The sequence below is a fragment of the Lynx rufus genome, unplaced genomic scaffold (genome assembly GCF_022079265.1).
Source record: "Lynx rufus isolate CCGP_SWC_20201006 ecotype Redwood Valley unplaced genomic scaffold, mLynRuf1.p SCAF_9, whole genome shotgun sequence".
Classification (NCBI taxonomy): domain Eukaryota; kingdom Metazoa; phylum Chordata; class Mammalia; order Carnivora; family Felidae; genus Lynx; species Lynx rufus.
Genome location: NW_025814897.1, coordinates 103,416,941 through 103,429,223, shown reverse-complemented (window position 1 = coordinate 103,429,223; position 12,283 = coordinate 103,416,941). Strand labels below are relative to the sequence as shown.

Here is a 12,283-nt window from a genome sequence, read left to right as displayed (position 1 = left end):
AAATAAATGTTAAAAAAAATTTTTTAAATAAAATTAAATAAATAAATAAATAAATAAATAAATAAATAAATAAAAGAAAATGGAAGAGGAGAGAAATGGATTTTGTCTTAGAGCCTATGGAGGGAGCGTGGCTCTTCTAATACACTGACTTTTGTCCAGAGAACCTGATTTGGACTTTTGTATTCTAGACTGTGAAGGAATTAATATGTGTTGCAGAAGCTTCTAGGTTTGTGGTCATTTGTTATAACAGCCATAGAAAATGAATACAACTCTCACCTAGTCTCCTCTAAAAAGGAATTTTATATTACCATGGGGCATTTGTAACACTAGGAACCCAAGCTTTGTATATATTAATTTTACTCTGCCATGTAGGGTTTTAAGGGTTTTAACAAATGCAGAGCATTGTGTTCACCAGCACTGCACTATCACTTTTCAGCCTTTTGGCTAAGATCAAGTGTCATACCAGCACTGTACCAGGGAGAATACATTATAATTCTAATATTTCTCTTCCATTTCTGTTATAGACTGCCAGTCCCTACTCCTTCATCTGTGGAAATCAGTGAGCTTTCCTCCATCCCTATGGTACATGAATGGAATCTCATGACGCAGAGACTTGGGAAGGAATAAATAAAAACTGTTTTTTGTTCACAGGTGACATGAATGCCTACGTAAAAAATAGGGAAAAATAGGAGAAAAGAACCCTCCCGGACTAATAAGTGATTATAGAATGATTGTCGGATGCAAGGCTAATATACTAAATTTGATCACTTTCTTATATACTGAAATGAACAAACAGGAACTGAAATTAAAAACATGAAGCCTTTCCTATTAGCAGCCCCCAAATCAAATAGTTATAAATCTAACAAGATAACTAAATAAAAAACTACCAAACTTTAGGGCATCCGGGTGGCTCAGTCAGTTGACCAACCGACTCTTGATTTCAGCTCAGGTCATGATCTCACAGTTTGTGAGTTTGAGCCCCGCATCGGGCTCCATGCTGAAGACACCAAGACTGTTTGGATTCTCTCTCTCCCTCTCTCTGAGCCCCTACCCTGCTCATGCTGTCTCTCAAAATAAAGAAATAAACTTAAAAAAAAAAAACTACCAAACTGTGATGCTGATGTTGTTTGTTAATATGGCATTGGACATAGTTATTTCTCTGATATATTTCAAAAGAGGTTAAAAAAATAATGGATTAAAAAAACATTTAAGAGATTGGACCGGGTACTAAAGAAACTAATAGAAAATGGAATTTTTTCCAAAAAGGGTCTTATAAAGAAATATACCCCATCACCAGGATTGAGGGGCCTTCAAAATGTCGATTCCATAAGATTTCTAAATTGAAATCTGTGCGCCTTCCATTACTATCTATTCTGAATGGGAGCTCCTTTTTTCCCCCATTATCTTTACTCTAGTCCAATTTTATTTATTGGGAATGAATGTGGAAGAAGCTAAGTTTTCCTTTTAGTGCATAAGTTACTAGGCAACAAGGAGCCACACAAGGACTGGGTGGAGAAGACCTTTTAACCTCTCAAATAGCCTGGACATTGTGCTTCTATATTAATTAGTTGGGATTTAGGTTGTCTCCCTGGTGGAGGTGAATAAGAAATTTTCTGTAGGAAAGGAGGTATAAGATGAATATTTGATGATCATAAGCATTACAATGGAAAAGACTGGTTGGTTATTTTCCCAAACTATTTCTTTTTTACTCCTGGAAAAAACATAGGCTCTGTTCCTCTGCCTTCATACAATTAATTTTGACCATATGTTTGTGTTCTTAGCCATGGAATGTGAGTACAGATCATACATGCTGCTTCCGAGTCTGGACCATGAAACTCTCCAGGTGATGTCCTGTTCATTCTTTTTCTTTGTCACCAGCTGGGTGGAGAGGATTCAGACCACAAGAGATGACAAAATTACTAATGGAAAGAATCAGGGTCAACTGAATCTCTGTAGAGATTCCCCCAGAACAACTAATGGAACAATATGCAAGCATGAAAGACGTCTATGGTCATATCACTGCTGTTTGCAGTTTGCTTGCTTGGCAGCTAGTATTATTGACCCTAACAGATTCAGAGAGCTTCCCATAAGATCATCTGGAGGATGTTGTGGGGGTGGGGAGGATTTATGCTGAGAGAACTATCAAATTTCTCCAACATAACTTGATTCTACAATGATTTCTTTTGAAAACTCACCAGCCTCCGAATCATAAACAAAATGGCTAGCGCCAACTTAGCACACGTTTCGGAGAGAGAACAACTCCAATGTGAATTCCGTTCCAAACAAAACTTTGTGATGTAGAGCAAGTTATGTAAGTGTTCTGAGTTTCTAATGGGGAAACTACTGCCTCTCTCACAGACTTCTATTAAACGGGCACTGAATGAGCCAGACTGTAGCACGGTGCCTGGAACAGAGTAGCTGCTCAAAACATGTCAACATCCTTTCCCTTCTCTTCCTTTTCTTATCTCTCTTTCAATCATCTAATATGCCAACCTTCTCCATAGAACTACTAAAACTTATATTATATTATATTGCTTTGTTTTTATAGGTTTAGTTGTAGCACTGAATTGCAAGACTTTTGAGCCCACAAATGTTATCTCATTTAGATATGTATTCTCAGAGTCTAGACTAATGTTTATTCCATAGAGCTCAAGAGTAGCTAATGAAATGTGATTCTGTATAGGAACAAATTTACATGGGAAAAAAAGGGCACAAATGTTTATCTCTATCTTCTTCACAAACAGTGGTCAAAATATTGCTTATTCATTTTTGTGTGTTTACTCCTTTCATTTGTTTTCTCTATTAGAATAAAAGTTCTATGCAGCCGGGAACAATTTCTGATTTGTTCACTAACAAAGACTCTTGAGAGTTCAGAGCTGAGGCTCAGTAAAAGATTTTAAGGAATGAATAACTGCATGAGAAGAGGAACTGACACTGAACAGAAAAACTCATCATCTGTTTGTAAAAACAGAACACAGACAACAAAGCATGCTAGCTCATGCTGCAGGAACACGTTAAATTGAAAACCCAGTGGTTGAACACAGCAAAGATAATAAAGATTTTATATTAGTTTCCTATGGTTGCTGTAACAAATGACCACACTCTGGGACCTTAAAACCACACACGTTTGTTTTCTCGCAGTTCCGGAGGCCAGTTGTTGGAAATCAGTTTCACTGGGATGAAACAAAGATCTCAGTCTCGGGAGTCTCTAGGGGAGACTCCGTCCCTGGTGTATTTCATCTGCAGGTGACCGCCAGCATTCCTCAGTGGTATTTCCATCAGTTTCTGCCTTTGTGATCACATTATTTTCTCCTCCTATTGTCTGTTTAATTTCCCTCTGCCTGGCCTTTTTTAATGTATGGGAGATTAGCATAAAAAATCTACTGTTTTAAATTGTGCAACTCAGTAGTATTTAGCACATTAACTATGTTCTGCAACCATCACCTCGATTTAATTCCAAAAGACTTTTTTTTATTCACAAAGAAGATCCCGTACCCATGAAGGCCCCCTGTCCTTGGGAACCAATAACCTATGGATTTACCTATTATGGATATCTCATGTAAACAGAATCATATAATAAGTGATCTTTTATGTCTGACTTCTTTTACTCAATTCATTGTTTTTGAGGCTTATCTGTGTTGTAGCATGTATCAATGCTTCATTTCTTTTTATGGCTGAACAATACCCCAGTGTACATATATACCACATCTTTTCATCCATTCTCAATTGGTAGACATTTGGATGGTTTTCACCTATTGGCAATTGTTAATAATGCAACAGAAATATTTGTATTCATGCACAAGTGTTATTTGAGGACCTGTTTTCATTTTTGGGTGATATTACTAGGAACAGAATGGCTGGTTTATACGGTAATTCTATGCTTACCTTTTGAAGACCATGAAACTGTTTTTCACAGCAAATGTTCCATTTTTCTTTCCCACCAGCAACGTACAAGGTTTCCTATTTACCCACATTCTTGCTACAATTTGTTAGTTTCCATTTTCTTTTACACACCATACTAATGGGTGTGAAATGGTATCTCATGGTTTTGATTTACTTTTCCCTAATGCCTAATGATTTTGAGCATACTTCCATGTGCTTATTGGCTTTGAGTAAATCTTCTTTGGAGAAATGTCTGTTCAAGGACTTTGCCAATTTTTCAACGGGTCTATTGGTTTCTCTGTTGTTGAGTTGTAAGAGTCCTTTATGTAGCCTGCATATTACAGCCTTATCAGTAATGTGATTTGCAAATTTTTTTCTCCCATTCTTAAGCCGTTCTTTTCATTTTCTTGAAAATATACTTTGATATACAAAGGTTTGTAATTTTGAAGAAGTTCATCTTATCTCTTTTTTCTTTTGTTGCTTGTGTTTTTGATGTAATACATAAGAAACCATTGCCCAATCCAAGGTCTGGAATTTTTCTCACATTTTCTAATGGTTTTATGTTTTTAGCTCTCATATTTCAGTCATCAACCATTTTGTGTTGAGTTTTATATATGCTGTGAGAAGGGATTCAACTTCACTCTTACATGTGGATATCCAGCTGTCCCAGCCCATTTGTTGAAGATTTCGCCATTGAATGAATTTAGCATTTTTGTCAAAAATCAACTGGCAATAGACACATGGGTTTATTTCTTGTCTCTCAATTCTATTCACTTGACCGACGTCACTATCCTTGAGGCAATATCAAATGGCTTTGATTAATTTAGATTTGTATTAGTTTCGAAATCCAGAAGGGTGAGTCCTCCCGCTTTGTTCTTCCTTCTCAATATTGTTTTGGCTGTTGATGGTCCCTCAAAATTCCATTTGAATTTTCATAATAGCCTTTCTCCTTGTGGTCATTAGAATTATGTGAGAGGGATTACATCAAAACTGTAGATCACTTTGGAAAGTATTGCCAGTAAACAGTATCATATGACCCAATCCGTGAACACAGAATGTCTTTCCACCTATTTAGGCCTTCCTGAATTTCAACAATTTATTCTGTAGTCTCAGTGTACAACACTTTCACCCTTGGTTAAGATTATTTCTCTGTATTTTAACATAAGGAGGCTATTGTAAGTGGAATTTTTTCCTTAATTTTCTTCTGGGATTGTCTATTGCTAGTGTATGTAAGCACTACATATTTTTGTTCGGTGAATAAGTTTGTTAGCTAATAGTTTCTTGTACATTCTTTTGGATTTTCTCTATGTGAGGTAGCATCTGAAAATCATACGGCTTTTCTTCTTCCTTCCCAATTTATATGCCTTCTAACTCTTATTTTCTTATGTAATTACTCTAGATAGAACTTTCAGTACAACTTTGAAAGTAAGTAGTGAAAGCAGTCATCCTTGCTTAATATGTGATGTTACAGGGAAGGATTTCACTCTTTCACATTTGAGTATGATGTTAGTTGTGGGCTTTTCATTAGTACTCTCTCTACTTTTGAGGAAGTTCACTACTATCAGATTTCTGGTTGCTTTTATCACGAAGGCACTGGAGATTTTCTTAAACGCTTCTTCTGAATTAATAAATCAGATAATTTAATGTGTTCTTTCTCCTCAATCTATTGAAGTGGTTAGTTACCTTGAGTGATTTCAAATTTTGCTTTTTCCAGCTTTTTAAGATATAATCGATAAATCACATTATATAAGTTTAAGATATATAACATAATTATTTGAAATGATGGCAACGATGTTTGACTAACATCTATGACATCACATAGTTACAACATTTTATCCTGAGATGAGCACGTTTAAGATCTAACATCTTAGAAACTTTCAAGTGTACGTATTAATGTTGTTAATTATAGTAATCGTGGTGTGTGTCACATCCCTAGTACTTATTTATCTTATAACTAGATATTTGTACCTTTAGCCACCTTCACCTGTTTTCTCGATTGCTCAACTTTTACCTCTGGAGCCACATGAGTGCCTAGGGGATTTGGATAGAACATCAGCTGCATTGGCTACAACAGGGTAATTCAGGATGGAAAAGAAACCCATCTGTCTACATACCAGAATCAAATTTTTGAATGGCCTTAGTAGTATTAAAGCTGAATGTACTCTCCATATTTTTGGCCTATGTGTAATATTTTTGCTTTGTTGTAAACCCAAGAAGGAAAACAGGATTTCATTTATCAATCTCTAAAAATCCAACAGTCTACAATTTAATTACAACAAGTAAAAGAATGGAAAGGAAAAAAATAAAATCAAATAGATGGCATACAAGAAACAAAGTAAGTTTTTACAATCTAATATAAATATCAATAATATAAAAATGTGAATGTATTAAACCCACTAGTTATGGACCGAGTAACAGCTTAATAAAATTTGGGGAAGGAAAGGAAATTACCACAAATGCATCTATGTGCTACTCAACAGAAGAAATTATATCCCTGTATACAATCTAATTGCTTCTTCCCTAGATAGAAGTGATTGCCCTCTTACGGGCCTGTCCCCTAGGAATTTCACACCTACAAATTTTCTCCTGGTTCCCATTCATTAGGGCCTGAAATCATATCATGACTCCACATGACAATATTGTAAAGGGACCAGACTCCGTGTAGACTCTTTTGGTCACCACTTATCTAAATGAATGTTAATGCTTTTTAGTACACACACCAGTGTTTTCCCAAACTGAGTGTTGGCAGTGACCCTGCAACCACAGCCAGGGGAAACACCCTAAGATAATAATTATATTATTTTATGTTGAAAGGATAACCCTTACTAAGTTCCTTAAAGACCCACCCTCATTCACAGACAAAATTCTGTGAAATCAGGGGACAAGTAATTTTATTATGTCTATACCACAAATAAGGAAACTGAGCTCTGTGTAAGGTAAATGACTCTTCTAAATACACAGAAAAATCCACGGTAGATGCAAGACTTGAGCCTGGGCTTCCTAACTCCATGTTTATGATCCTTTCTTCATCTCTCCATGTGCCTTGGAACTTTGGGACCAATACCTGAGATATGCTCCAAAATTGTTTATACATTCTTCTAGGTCTGAATTTCTGATTTCAGACTCAGTTCAGGATTGTCTTTTATTTTTTTTCAAGAGCAAGGTAAGCTTCTCTGTTTAATATACGCTTTTAGTGAAAAATGTAATTGATGCAGAAGCAGCGAGGCAGCTACCTCTTCTAAGAGTTTTCGAGCTCCTATCTAGTTGTTTGCATACTTTTTCTGAAACCCTGACTTAAGTATAGGATTCAAATGCAAAAAAAAAAAAAAAAAAAAAAAAACCACAACATTTTAATCCTCAGAGAGTAGGATAGTATTTATGAAATTTCGTGCTGCTTTCCTTAAGAAGATAGGAAAAATCTATTGTTTTGTGCTGGTCCAAGTCTGTTGGCAACCAGACTTGTGGCTGAACTGACTCTTGAGGTTCTCATTATGACTGCAAGACCTGCTCACCCGTAACCATCAGGAGATTTGAAAGAGATAAAGTTTATTATTCACAGATCCTGGAAACCACATGACATCCCTGGGGCCACACAGCAAGGTCATGGATAGGGAGAGAGAGCAGGTCTGGGTTCTGCTTTTATTGGTGTGGAGGATGGAGACCTAAGGTATCTGGGGTTCACACTTGAGTGAATTTAAAGCATAAAAGAGGGAATTTAAAGCATAAAAGAGGGAATTTAAAGCATTGTAAGAGAAAAACAAGTGGCCTGGGATGGTAAGTTATTGAAATCCACCAAGATCTCTAAAACCAAGGAGTCTGGGAGGTGAGAAGCTAACTCTTTATCTAGTGGCTGGCAATGTGTTTATTCAAGATAGACATCACCTGATTGGCTCAGTCGGTAGAACATGTGAGATAAACATTTTTTTTCTGAGATAGACATCTTTGAAGTGGGTGTCTCTCTGGGTGGCTACCTAGGCAATCAAACCATAAATCAGGCACTTGCATTAGAAAAAAGAAAACCTTCTGTCGAGGCTTACAGTGCAACTATGATAGATGGTAAGATTGGGTAGGTGGTAAATTTCTCCTGTTTATTATGTGTTGACTTGTTATTGAAGGGATAACTAACCAAACAGGGCGAAATGACACTCCTTCAGACTCCAGAAGGATCATCATAAAGCTACCAAGATCCTTACTCCAGTTTTACTGTCATTTCCCTACAACCTGCCCTTTTATTACTGGATCATCTAGAAAATCTAACAACGCAATGATTCAAGCCACAGGCATTAAAATCAGTGATATATGGGTTTTTATCTTAACTCGGACTAGATGTAGAATTTTAAGAAGGCATATAACTTCCAAATCCTTCATTTTCTTAACTGTAAATTAGGGTGTGTGTGTGTGTGTGTGTGTGTGTGTGTGTGTACACAATTTATACCTTTCCTCTTCTATATCCATCCACCCATTCATCCATCCATCCATCCATCTATCCCTTCTTGATCCATCCTCTATATTCCTGTCTTTGGTGTCTCTGCTGGCCTACTTGTCTGTCGTTTCTAATTTCTGTTTATCTGTGAGATATACTGGCACATAAACACTGGGTTAAAGTTGTTACTAATTCCCAGAAATATGATCTGGGAATGGATTTATTCCAGATATGTGACCCTGAATAAGTTAATACATCTTCCTGTTGATAATTGTACACAATCAGAAAGTTGGCCACGAGATCTGTGAAGGTGTCTCAGCTTCAACAGTGTCTAACTCCCTAGATAGTTTACCTGTTATGTATTCTTTTCATCCCCACTGTGGCAGTCAGACTAATGCTCCCCTGTATGCCCACATCCTAATCCTGGAATCTGTGCTTATGTTCTCTTACATGGTAAAAGGTATTGTGCACATATGAGTAAAGTTAAGGATTTTGAGATAACAGTTTTATACTGGATTGTCCATGTGGGCCCAATAAGAGCATTCCAGTCATCATAAAACATGACAAATGCTAAACAAGAAATTATAACTTGATACTATTATTGAGTGACGGGTTCACAAACACAAATTCCTTAAATTCCAGACATGCAATGTGTAGAGGGGCCAGAAAGAAGATGGTGGAAAATAGTAGTTACCAGAAAATGGATGTCCCTCAACACTTCAAGTATAAATAAAAGGATTTAAATCATTGTGCCTGCTCAAAAACAATCTACAGACTAGAGTCAACTTCACATATATGGGTTTTCACCCCTCAGTGTATATGATCCAGCTACATGCTGACACTAATGACTGTAAGAACATGTCTAGGATAAAATAGGAGTCTTTCAACCCAAACTAAAATGTGGACCAAAAGGAAGAAATTAAACAAAAGAGGTCTGTGTGAGGGTTTTCACACAGAATGCGTGACAAAGCCACGAACACGGGGGATGTAGGACAGACTGAGAAATACTGGAAGACACAAAAAAATCTAAGTAGGCATAGCGTGTCAGAAAACTCACATCAGAGTAAAGCTGCCGGATGTCAAAACCCACTGGCACCTTGTTCCATCCTAATTATAAGATTATGAATAGAACACATCGGGATGGTGCTGAATACCCACATTGCGTGAACTGTGTGTCCTGATTATTTCATCTAACACTCACAGGAACACAGAGGTAGGTTCCAATATCACCTTCGTTTTACTGATGGATAAAATGAGGCTCAGGAAACTTCATTTAGGACCAATATCTCCCAGGTGGTAAATGGGTTTCTTCTGTGTGAATGCATGTACACATTAGCCCAGAGTCCAATATTTTACACCCAATTCTGTACCTTCTTTTGCCTTTGTTGACTGTATGTGTCTCTAATGTTGCACTAATCTCACTGCATATATGTACATATATTTGTGGATTGCACTGTTGTGCAACCCCAAGCATTAAGTTTGGAAGAATGGATACCATGATTAAGTGTAAATTGAATGAGATTAAAATCAATTCAAATTCACTGATGACATTTAGTTTGGAAGCTGTTCTGAATGTGTCTAAAGAATGGCTCTGTCGGGGCGCCTGGGTGGCTTGGTCGGTTGAGCGTCCGACTTCGGCTCAGGTCATAATCTCACGGTCCGTGAGTTCGAGCCCCGCGTCGGGCTCTGTGCTGACTGCTCAGAGCCTGGAGCCTGTTTCAGATTCTGTGTCTCCCTCTCTCTCTGCCCCTCCCCTGTTCACGCTCTGTCTCAAAAAAAAAATAAACGTTAAAAAAAATTAAAAAAAAAAAAAAGAATGGCTCTGTCAGTAACCAGGTAAACTTGAATACTCAATCTCTTTGTTGCCAAGTTACTTATGATATATATGAGCATAATAACTGATCAATCTAATGGGGATATGGAGAGGAATGAATAAATACACATAAACACTATTGAAGTGGAAATGATTAGTGAACCCAAAAGATCTGATTTGGGAGTTCAAACATTTCTTGGCATGTGGCCTTAGACAGCTCATTACCCTTTCCTGTGACTCAATTTATTCATATACAAAAATAAGTTGGGAAGACGATCTGTGATGAACCTTCCTCTACAAAAGTCTATTCTTTTACGGATAAATTATCACTAAATTGCATTTGTCATTCCCATGCTTAGAAATGGAGAATATTCACAAATAAAGTATGGCCATAATAAAATAACGCTCATGCTTTTCAATTTCCATGCAACTTTTTTTTATTGATCATTCTTTGCCACAGAGCATCTCGTGATTCTCAAATCACATCCATGAAGAATCGTACAGACGTGACCGATTTCATCCTGCTGGGACTAACCGATAACCCAGAACTGCAGTTTCCTCTCTTTATAATGTTCACGCTCATCTACCTCGTCACTCTGATTGGAAACCTGGGGATGATCGTGCTGATCTTGCTGGACTCTGGTCTCCACACTCCTATGTATTTCTTCCTCAGTAACCTGTCTCTGGTTGACTTTTGTTACTCCTCAACAGTCACTCCCAAGGTCATGGCTGGGCTCCTAATGGGAGACAAGGTCATCTCCTACAATGCATGTGCTGCCCAGATGTTCTTTTTTGCAGTCTTTGCCACTGTGGAAAATTACCTCTTGGCCTCAATGGCCTATGACCGCTATGCAGCAGTGTGCAAACCCCTCCATTACACCACCACCATGACGACAGGTGTGTGTGCTCGTCTGGCCATAGGCTCCTATGCCTGTGGTGTCTTAAATGCCTCTATAAACATTGGAGACACCTTTAGTCTCTCTTTCTGTGTGTCCAATGTGGTTCATCACTTTTTCTGTGATATTCCAGCTGTCATGACTTTGACGTGCTCTGATAAACACAAAAGTGAGCTGATTCTTGTTTTTATCTCAAGCTTCAATGTCTTTTTTGCACTTTTTGTCATCTTTATTTCCTACCTGTTCATATTTACTACCATTCTGAAGATACACTCAGGTGAGGGATACCAGAAGGCTTTATCCACCTGTGTGTCTCACCTCATTACAGTTTCCATATTTTATGGGACAGTCATCATCATGTACTTACAGCCAAGTTCCAGCCATTCCATGGACACAGACAAAATCGCATCCGTGTTCTACACCATGGTCATCCCCATGCTGAACCCTGTGGTCTATAGCCTGAGGAACAAAGAGGTCAAGAATGCATTCAAAAAGGTTGTTAAAAAGGCAAATTTTTCTCTAGGTTTTGTCTTAATGAAGTAGAATCCACAGAAAGCTATTAAATCCTTATTAGATTTACTCCATGCCACAACTCAAATGTTAAGGACATTTGGGATATTAGAAAAAATATTGGTCTAATATTATTTATTTTTGTTGAGGAATAAGTCCAACCCTCTAAAATGCAAAAAAAAAAAGTAATGGTTTTTAATAAAGTTTATTTCATGATGAAGTATATGCTTTTGTTGGCACATTCCATCCAGAGGCAAATAATGATAGCAACTCAACAAATTAAAGCTTCAGTCATTACTGAGTGATTTGGAAAGAAAAAAGTATATTCACGTGGAAGTTTGCCAAAGAAAATAAGCATGTTAGAATAAAAGGAGATGTAATTACATTATTTTTACCTTTATCTTTTGAGTACCAACTCTTCACATTTTGTCTTAAAAATTACATTAAAGGGGCATCTGGGTGGCCGAGCATCCGACTTCGGCTCAGGTCATAAACTCATATTTCGTGAGTTTCAGCCTTGCTGTCAGCACGGAGCCCACTTCGGATCCTCTGTCTCCCTCTGTTTCTGCCCCTCCCCCGCATGCTCTCTCTCTCTCTCTCTCTCTCAAAAATAAACATGCAGAACTAAAATTAAAAATGCATTCAAAAATAATAATGGTGCTTGGGGATTTTTGGTAATGAATGCTTTGAAATGGTTAATGCCACTCATTAATTTGTACTTTAGTGGAGTAATCGCTCATCCACCTCATTCACCCTTGT

At 37.4% G+C, this 12,283-nt stretch overlaps 1 protein-coding gene across 1 annotated transcript; it reads left to right on the top strand.

Moving 5' to 3' along the window:
* Positions 1 to 10,588: 10,588 nt before the first annotated feature.
* LOC124506076 (olfactory receptor 5B2-like) lies at positions 10,589 to 11,557 on the top strand. Its single transcript, XM_047072077.1, has one exon. The coding sequence runs from the start codon at positions 10,607 to 10,609 to the stop codon at positions 11,555 to 11,557; it is 951 nt and encodes a 316-aa protein (XP_046928033.1). The 5' UTR covers positions 10,589 to 10,606.
* Positions 11,558 to 12,283: the final 726 nt, after the last annotated feature.

Coding starts and splice junctions, on each gene's coding strand:
- LOC124506076 (XM_047072077.1), top strand. CDS start 10,607: ATGAAGAATCGTACAGACGTGACCGATTTCATCCTGCTGGGACTAACC.